The 9807-nt window shown below is 35.3% G+C and overlaps 1 protein-coding gene across 1 annotated transcript; it reads right to left on the reverse strand.

Moving 5' to 3' along the window:
* Positions 1 to 230: 230 nt before the first annotated feature.
* On the reverse strand, positions 231 to 5418 carry LOC144998421 (uncharacterized). Its single transcript, XM_078958193.1, has 17 exons — positions 5058 to 5418; positions 4666 to 4812; positions 3741 to 4200; positions 3343 to 3655; positions 3096 to 3242; positions 2924 to 3012; positions 2752 to 2844; positions 2489 to 2618; positions 2239 to 2303; positions 1944 to 2118; positions 1614 to 1814; positions 1474 to 1521; positions 1227 to 1379; positions 1061 to 1143; positions 881 to 996; positions 680 to 803; positions 231 to 593 (listed from the first exon to the last, which is right to left on the reverse strand). Exons 3-16 carry the CDS (start codon positions 4181 to 4183, stop codon positions 742 to 744), a joined length of 2118 nt encoding a protein of 705 aa, XP_078814319.1. The 5' UTR covers positions 4184 to 4200; positions 4666 to 4812; positions 5058 to 5418; the 3' UTR covers positions 231 to 593; positions 680 to 741.
* Between the last annotated feature and the right edge of the window lie 4389 nt (positions 5419 to 9807).

The raw sequence follows: 9807 nt of genomic DNA on the forward strand, positions 1-9807 counted from the left end.
AAATAAAGACATGAAAAAGTCTACAAAATCATTCAGGATTTGATAATGAAATCAGCTCTATTTTGCTTCAACCAAGCACATTATGGTTTATGATTCCTTAATATTTAAATTATTAGATATATTTCATTCCTTCCACAAAACAAGCATCTGTTAATGTCCTTGTAGTCAATAAAGCACCACAAATTGAAACCCAAAATTCCAAAACCAGCAAACTTACAAATAAAGAAGCATGAAGAAGGTTTGTAAGAATTAGGAGAGAAGTTTATACAATCTATCTAAATGAGGCTGTAAAGATTTTGCATTTCTTCTACTACCAGTAACACAACACATTCTCTTGGGTGTGCAAAAATTTAAAACTAAATAAATAAATAAATAATTGTTATTGATGTAAAAAAAACAATAAAAAGGTATACCCGATTCATAGGCAGGGTGAACACGATGAGCAAAAAAGATGCCCAAGCTTCATAACTCTGTTATTGACATATGATTCAACAGAAGCAACAAAATTTTCAGTGCCTAGAGAAAGTTATAGATAGACTTTCACACCTCAAAGCCTATGCCACTCAGCTCAGCGAGCTAGCCTCACAATCTGGCTACAAAAAAAAAAAAAAAAGGTATTGGAAGTCATACATGTACTAGTTAGTTACAAAAGTAAAATCAAACAGAAGAATACAAATACCATTATTCATCTCATCTCATCTATATACGTGGTTGTTGAGAGAATTGAGATCAATCAATCAGTCAGTCAGCATCTTCTGCCCGACTGCCCAATTTCACTATGTCTTCAACAAGAATCTTCCCCTCTGTCATTCACATACCAATACCAAAACAAGTTAAGTTGTTTGGGTATGAAAAGAAAGTTAAGATGGGGATGGATCACCTTTATCTTTGGAAAGGTTGGTGATAAGCTCCTGAACCCCTTCCTTCCCTAAAGTATCTTTCAAGTATATGGCTGCAGATGCCACTTCCTCTGGAGTCACTTTTCCATCATAATCTCTAAAGTAATAAGCCAAAATGTCATAAATATGTCACAAATTATAATGAAATGTAAACAGCATACCTGTCAAGCACTCGCCAACGATCACCGATCTTTGCATCCACGTCATCAATTTCTTTCTCAAGATTTTGGAGCATCGCATCAACCTAATAATAATAAAGCAAGCCTTGTGTGATGACTGTTGAAGATCAAAGGGAGATAAATCATAAATGTCTTGTTAGTTACGTACCCTGTTTATGAGGGCTGAAGACACCTCATCAGCTACAGGTTGTTCATCAGTAGTTGAATCTTCACTTTCCATGCGTGCAGCTCTATATGCCTCCATCGCCTCTTTTCTGCTATCAATTCCCTCTTTCTCCATCATACTATGATAAAAATTTATCTGCAACCAAAACACAGTAACACAAAACTAATTAATAACTCTATTCTTTCTATACTTCACTAATCACTATCACACATTCTATTATTATATAAACCTCTTTGTTGACAAGCATCAGAAACTCTTCTCTCTCCCTGCTCACAGACTGCACAAATTAACACCACAAATGTAATTAAATCACAAGAAAAAAATGGCACAATTTAAAATCAAATTGTTTCTCCTTTATATTATCCTTACAGATGCAGAAGCTAATACAGCCAAAGCTTCACTGACTTTACACAGCTGCTCTTGTTTTTCTAATGCTCTTGATCTTGCCTCTTCCTGTGCTTCTGAGGCTGTTATGCTAATCATCTCCTCTTTTAATGATGTCACGTCTTTCTCAATTCCAACTGATTCCTTCTTCTTCGCTTGCACCTCTTCCTCTTTCTCTTCTTCTTCCTATAATGCAATTGCAAGTAATATCAATGATTCTTTAGGATCCCAATCTCAACATACACTCCTTTACCAAAATTCATAACATGGGTATTTCTATTTCATTTCAGAAGAGATTACTGATTAGATTGTAACCTTGATGAGTTCCTCTTGCATTTCAAGAAACTCGAGTTTTCTCTTTCTTTCTGAAACAGAATCCTCAGATGGCAATGAGGTGACACCAACAGTGTCCACAACTTCATCTGGTAATGAAGACAATGCAGCTCTGACAACTTCCTCAGGCTTTAACTTTCCAGATACAGTGAAAGATCTGCAAAAAGAAAAAATCATACAAATCCCTATTAAGCATCCTTCCACTACAATAATTATATTCTTCTTTTCATGATGGAATCTCGGTTCTACTAAAAATATTATTTATTGTTATTATAACCTGGAAAGGATGAGGAGTGAAGATGGAACAGAGTGATTAAGAGATAAATCCAACCAATCACGCAGCTGCAAAACATTCATAAAACAAAATTTCTCAATGGATTTTGATTATATAACACTCATTAACCTATTCCATAAACAGAAATTGCTTAATGTTCTTGTGTGTTGATTTTTTTTTCCATGCAAATGATAATTTAATTTTCAGTCTGCTTACCAAAATATATTTTCAAACATGAAATTTGAAATGAAACCTGGTAACGCATTTCCTCCACAGTGAGTAATCCAACCATGCCTCTCTCTCTACAATCTTCACGAACCTCATCATCAGTCAGAGCATCAACACCACCCTCTGCTTCAATCATCTTATCATCACTCTTTATCCTACAAACCAAACCCTCATTGTAATTGCAATGCAATGACACTACAACTGAAACATGATTTCATAAAATGGTAAAACAGTGTAGCTTTACTACAAATTTATTTATGTATATATCAAATAAGAAAGAAAGCTCACCATCTCAATCTTTTGCGAAGCATGTATCGCAAGTAAGCATCTGTCCCATAAGGTTGGATTCCCATATACTTGCACATATTCACTAAACGAGGCCTAATCAACAACACATCAGGGTTAAAAAAGGAAACATTGATATATTATAATTATATACAAGAAAGGTTGAAAGCTCAACCTGCTGATATTATCAAGTGTAAGTTCATCATTGAATAGCTTTGCAAATCCCAATATTTCCTCATTGGAAACAACAGCACCTGTTCTGGCCTGTATGTATCATCATCACATTGTAAATTTGTAAATAAAAGAAGCATATACTTTGGAAGTGGTGATTACTACAACACTCTTGCCTTGCTAAGAAATTCATCAAGATCCTCTGCTGTTTTCTTAACTTCTCCACTCCTGCTGTTTTGGATCTCTTTTGCCATCTCTTTAACTGTATCTTGAAGAAACTTTGCGTATTCTATTCTTGCATTTAGCTTTCTTTTCAATGCTTCCTACAACAAACATCAAACGCCAATAAAAATCCTCCATAAAAAGAAAAACTTTGAAGAGGTTTAGAAGAGTAGGTGTAGGTAGTTGAAGCAATTAAGATACCTGTTCTTTCATCTTGTCCTGAAAAGTAGAAGGTAACATATTGGGGAATACTTTCAAGAATACTGGAAGCAAAAACTCCATGAAAGGTACGATGATAAAAACAGCAACAGGAACAAGTCTAAAGATATCTGCAGTGGTTCGTGTGAGTTGTTGTCTCTCTCTCCTTGAGAGACTCTTTCCATTGGCAAGCTTTAGAAGCATTCTGGAACTGATCCTCACATCAGCACCAAGAAGCTTAATCCCCAACCAATAATGCTTCATGCTTGATACAAATTCATTTTTCCAGTGACTCATTTTCTTACCCCAATCTTCCCTTCTCAATACAAAGTCAAAGAACAAATGAGACTTACACAAACACAAACACAAACACTTGTTGGAATTTTAACAGGAAAAGTTACCTGCTCATGGAAGCCACAGCTCTTAAAGCTGGACGAATACCCGATAACACACCACAAGTTCTGTGGAAAATGGATTTTGCTTCTTTCACTTTTTTGGTTTTTGCTTTAGCCTTGGCACTGCTTAAGCCCTCAACAGCTTGATCGCATTCTTCAGGGGATGCTTCTTTTTTTCTCTTTTTCTTATTATTATCATCTGTTGCACTTGTGGTAGTAGTAGTAGTAGTGGTGGTGGTATAATGTATAGATTGCCATATCCTCATATGTCCTACTTTTTCATTCCATGCAACATCTTGCTTCTTTTTGTTGTCCAACAATAAGGCTTTAAGAGGATCATAACCCACCCCTGAGTACTTGGTGGAGAATGAAGTAACAGAGACATGATAGAGGTAATTGGGAAGAAGAAGGTGTCTCTGCCTTAAAATTGCTCTAGAGGCCATTATCATCACATACCAAAAACTCCCTGTAACAACCACATCAGAATTCAGACATCATTAAGACGACCCCCGATTCCTCATATACATAGGTTTTATACACGTGAAGCTTATACTTGTTAACTAATCCAACATTAGATTTGTAAGTCGTAATACTCAATTTTTGCCTATACATTAAGGATTGTGGTTGTTGTTGGCCAATCGTGTTCCATTTCCTTGTGATTTAAAATCTTGTTCCTCTTTTTTTTTGTCTTGTCTTTCTTTCGGATAGCTGATACATGTGTATCTATAGTTATGACATTCAGTACTTCTAACGAGTGGTGCAGTTTGCTCTTAAATGCCAATTCTTGTTCAATATTCATAGCGGATTCCTTTGGTATTATTGATGTGTGATGTGCTAAAGAGAAACTTACAAACTCTGTATGATTGGATTTTCAATGCTATGAGTTAAAAAATATTAGCAAATAGATCTTATATGCAAAACAGAAACTTACAAATTCTGTAGGATTGGACTATCGTTTATACAGAGAGCTCTAAGTTGTTTGAACTTCACGATTTCCTTGGTAATTGCCTCGGGGACCTTAAGTTTGTTGTTGCGCAGACTAAATGCGATTAAGTCCAGCTAAACGCAAAACTGTTGCCTGAAAATCAGAGGAGAGAACTACGTCATCATCAATGTCAAGATCCCCGAGTTACAACCACACTACTCCCCTTCGGGCCTCCATTTTCACCTTCTCGACCTCTCTTTTCATAATTTCTGCAAAATTTACTTTGATATATTCCCATTTGCAAGCTAAATTATATGCATCTTCATTGTCTAAATTTAGATCAATATCCATGTACATCAATGAAGGATCCGCTACAACCTATAGATATAAGCATATACCTGAAAGGGCACCTGATACAACAGCTGATGATAGACAAAGGCTCCAATCGAACCTGCTACAGCCCGGAGATAAATCCAGAGATCAAAAATATATAGAAGAAGGCATCAGAAAATCGATCGTTTGGAGGCGTCATAAAACCGATCGGAGAAGGCGTAACGGTGATCATCAAAGGATCACAAAGTAATGAATCTCGAAATTCTCCTTCTCGATGATTGAAGAACAACTGGATGAAGGAAGGGAGATTAATTCCAGATCTGGACGGCGGTTGTGGTGTTGGTTTTGGGGGAGACCGGCGGAGTCGATGAGTGAATCATCGGCGGAGCAGTGGCGGGAAAAGTGGTATTTTGCTGCGTGTTTCTCTTTTCTCGCCATACAAAAATTCAGGCGCCGTTTTAATTGCGTCACCATGAACTCACTCTCATGACTCATCAAGTGATGTGGGTCCAATTGGGCCATGGACTAGATTTCATGACATTTAATACTTTTCTTTTTATAAGTAAAAAGCACAAGGCCCACAACTGATTTGTTGGAGTTCCCATCGCCTCGGCGTCAAAGAAAATTTCGGTTATGGATTTATAAAGTAAAAAGTCAAAATGTTGAATTGACATAAATTTCTTCTTTGTTATAACCCAACAAAAAGTTTGAATAAAACTAAATGGTCATTTTAACCTTCCAAATATTCAATATATTTTATGTCTTCAACAAATTTATACAATATAGTTAAGATCAAACATGGCCTTACACATCTAAACGACATTAGTTTCCGAACGACCTACTTGCAAAATCAAACTTTAAAATTTTCATGAAGTCCCAAAATGCAGAATAATCTAATACTCAATTGTTATGGGTTTTAATAAGTGGTATAATTATTAAAACCCATGTGATATAATGAAAAGTTATCAACTTGTTGATGATAGAAGTAGCCAAAAATGATATGAGTTCACCGTTATACTTAATAGTGAAGTGATAACCTACAAATAAAAATTAAATGGGCTAAGAACGACTTAAAAATAACATTGTAATTTCAAATATTTAGAGGAAAAAAATAAAAATAAATAATGAGAATTGAAAATCCCCATAATTTTTAGCTTTGTATAATTTTAACACAATATTGTAGTTTTTAGAGTGAGACCCCATATTGGTAATCCATAAGCTTCTTGACAGCAAGTCACTATAATTAGGATAAAGATATAGCACATTATTTATATCATTATATGTATTATAAAAACAATAAATGATGTTGCCATTACACAAAATAAATAAATAAACGCTAGTTTCAAAATAATCCTCATGCGTAGATCATGAATGTTGAAATTAGTAACAGGCCATTGTATAGCAGGAAGAGCAGCACCGGTGGAACTACAAAAAAATAATATTCGTTTCGTCATGCAATAAATTTAAATAACTTAATGGAATATTGTACTTTGAAAGACTTACCCACTTACAACATTGTATTTTCTTTTGTTTCTTATCAAGACATTATACTTTTAAATTCTAGAGTAACTATTGTTTTCATACATCATGAAAACTAATGGCTTTTTTATCCTTTTTCAAATGAACATTTTATAGATTTAATGTTAACTTAAAAAAAAACTACGTACTTTATGGCAATAAAAATTGTTTTCCATATGTAAAAAATACAATGTTATAATAAGAAAAAAATGAAAGTTGAATTGGAAGTTACTAAAAAAAGTTATAGCTTTTATACCTCAAATATTGTCAAATATGTTGAATGTTGATATGGGATTATCTGGATTTTTCAACTTTTATTTCTAGTTCCTGAATATAAGTTTCACAAATTTAAGTGTCTTATAATTTAAATACTCAGTACAACCTATACATATGAAAAACCTATCCCCGTCCCCAAATCTATGTAAACACAAAATCACTAAGACGTTTAAAACAATGATACTTGACAATTTTCCCTAAAATTATTACATAAACATTGATAAAAGTTGTTTACCTGACCGAATTCGAGTAAATTATTGTTATATAGACTATAACTAATATTTTTTAAACTTAATCATTCTTTGACGATTAAGGGGTATTTGCTAATTTGATAGAAAGGTTACCTAGAAGAGAATCAAATATTAACATATGCTTCAAAAGCTTATCATCAGAAACAATGACAACTACTGAGACTTGCAATTTGTTTGGTCGTTCGTTTTTTTAAGAAACCCGACAAATCAGATTTGACTCTAATAAATAGGATCGACATGAAACTGTCAAAATTCAGTTTTGATAACTTCTCAAAACTAATCTTATCTGAATAAAACCGAAAATCAATAATAATAATAATAATAACTAATTTCAAATTTATCTCATAAGACCCCAAGCCCAAGACCATCTTTTGACCATTTAATATATAATTAAATTATTAGTAGTCCACTAGTAATTCAAAGCCTACAAGGCTACACTATCCCACCTTAAGTTCATAATCCATTGTAGTAGAACTAAGAGAGCATGTCTTTTAAACATCCCAATGTTTGATGTTCCTTCCTATGTGGGATAAGAAACTTTGACAAAATTATATAAACACCAACAATCCCTCACATTTTCGATTTAAACTGAATATAATCCCCCACATTTGAATAGAAAATAAGTAATACAATTCCATAAAAACAAGATATAAGATGCATAGGAAAAAGTGTCTTTTGAACTGGAGCTTTTCATAGTGAGTACATATCGGAATTACTTAGTGAATATTAACTAGAAATAGTAATCTAAACAATACATATCACGCATATCATATCTAAACATGTTTCAATTCTTACGGTTGCGTTGATTTCGGTCTTGAACAAATCCTACTTCATGAGATCCTTAGAAGATGTAGCCATAATTATCTTCATAGATGCGACCGCACATCAATCTCATATATAGGCGATGCTAATCTGGAAAATTCCACAAGCTTCCCCTAGTAAGCTATCAATATCATTAAGAATAAAATCATCTCTAAAAACATCTATTGAAACATACGTAAATATTAATATTAACGAGCATAGATACCTGTGTGTACTAACTTGAGTTTTCATTAACTAGTTTGCCTATTAATCCTAGACCATGGGATCTCTAATGTTGCTAGGTTAGGTTGTCACCAAGTGATAACTCATTGTGTTGGCTTTAAGCCTATTCCCCTCGATGTAAACAAAACTTGCTCTCAATTTACGCCCTTTGTCAAAGGACCAACAATATTTTCCTTTGACTTTACATAATCAATGGAAATAACTCCATCTTTTAGCAAGTCACGAATAAATTTATGACGCCATCTGATATGTCTTGATTTGCCATTATATATTTGATTCTTGGCTCTTGAAATAGCCGCTATATTATCACAATGAAGACAAATTGCAAAGACAGGTTTCGTCACCCAAGGAATACCTTGTAAAAATCCTTGAAGCCATTATGTTTCTTCAACAGCTTTATCTAAGGCTACAAATTCAGCTTCCATAGTAGACCTTGTGTTTTGTGACAACCGTCAAATTTCGGTCAAGTCAAAGTCAACTAAAGTCAGCAAGTCAAACCGTTTGACTCAATTTGCCCATGAGTACTAAAATTCACACTATGAAACTTCTACATAACTTCTATTCTAATGAGAAATCATAAAACAAAAAGTGCGAACATCTAGATCTCCTTAACCTAAAACTGTAGTACGTGGCGAGCCAAACCGATAAAACAATGATGCATACTCATCGGGAGTGTGTAAGATCCTTAAACAAGGCTTAACAGGGTTTACGAACCATGCATTGCGATGCCGGACACTCACAATTGTCACACAGGTATCCTCTCTCAATCGTTTTCACTCTATCTCTCTCTATGTCAAATCTCTCCCAAATCCCTCTAAGTATGTGAAATCTCTCTCAAATATCTCTCTGTATGAGAAATCTCTCCAAGAATGTCAAATCTCTCCCAAATCCCTCTAAGTATGTGAAATCTCTCTCAAATATCTCTCTGTATGAGAAATCTCTCCAAGAATGTCAAATCTCTCCTAAATCTCTCCAAGTATGTGAAATCTCTCCCAAATCTCTCTCAAAAGTTTCCCGTAACTTTTTGGAATCATTCGGGTCATTCCGACCCTTAACCGGGTCAAAAACGGCTTAAAACGGGGTAAAAACGAGAAAACGAGACATTAGGAACCGAAACCTCTCGAGAAGAGAGAAGCTTCTTAGGACCCGAAGGTCCTCTTAGGGACTGAGAGCAAGGAGGAGCCGAACCCGAACCTCGCCCAGGAGGAACCAAAACCGAAGGTACTGTTCACCACTACCCGAACCCCGCTTAAGAGGAACCGAACCTCGCCGTGGATGAACCGAACCCGAAGGTACTGTTCACCACTGTTCATTCGGCACCTTTCGGTCGGACGCGTCGCCTCTTATCTCCGGACCGAACCCCCCTCTCGCCTTCGCCTCTCGCTTCCTCGCCCCTTTCGCTTCCCTCTGTTCGTTTCATTTCCGGCTACAGCCCCCAGCAAGGACCGAACCTCGGCCTAGGGACCGAGAGGTCTCGCTGGGAATGCCTTTCTTCCCGGTTTTCGCATAGTTTTGCATTTAAGGCCCGTTTCTAATTATTTTAACGCGGGATTTTCACCCAAAATCATATTTTAACATAATAAACCCTAAATATTCACAATTTAATCATATTTTCATAAAAATCTTTATTTAAATAATAAAAGCAAGTGGGTAAAGTACAAAGAGGTGGAGTGTTGACTTTGCTTTACCTTATGACACAAGCAACCACTCCCACACCCACTCTATG

This window comes from Lactuca saligna, chromosome 5, assembly GCF_052625555.1.
Source record: "Lactuca saligna cultivar CGN05327 chromosome 5, ASM5262555v1, whole genome shotgun sequence".
NCBI classification, from domain to species: Eukaryota; Viridiplantae; Streptophyta; class Magnoliopsida; order Asterales; family Asteraceae; genus Lactuca; species Lactuca saligna.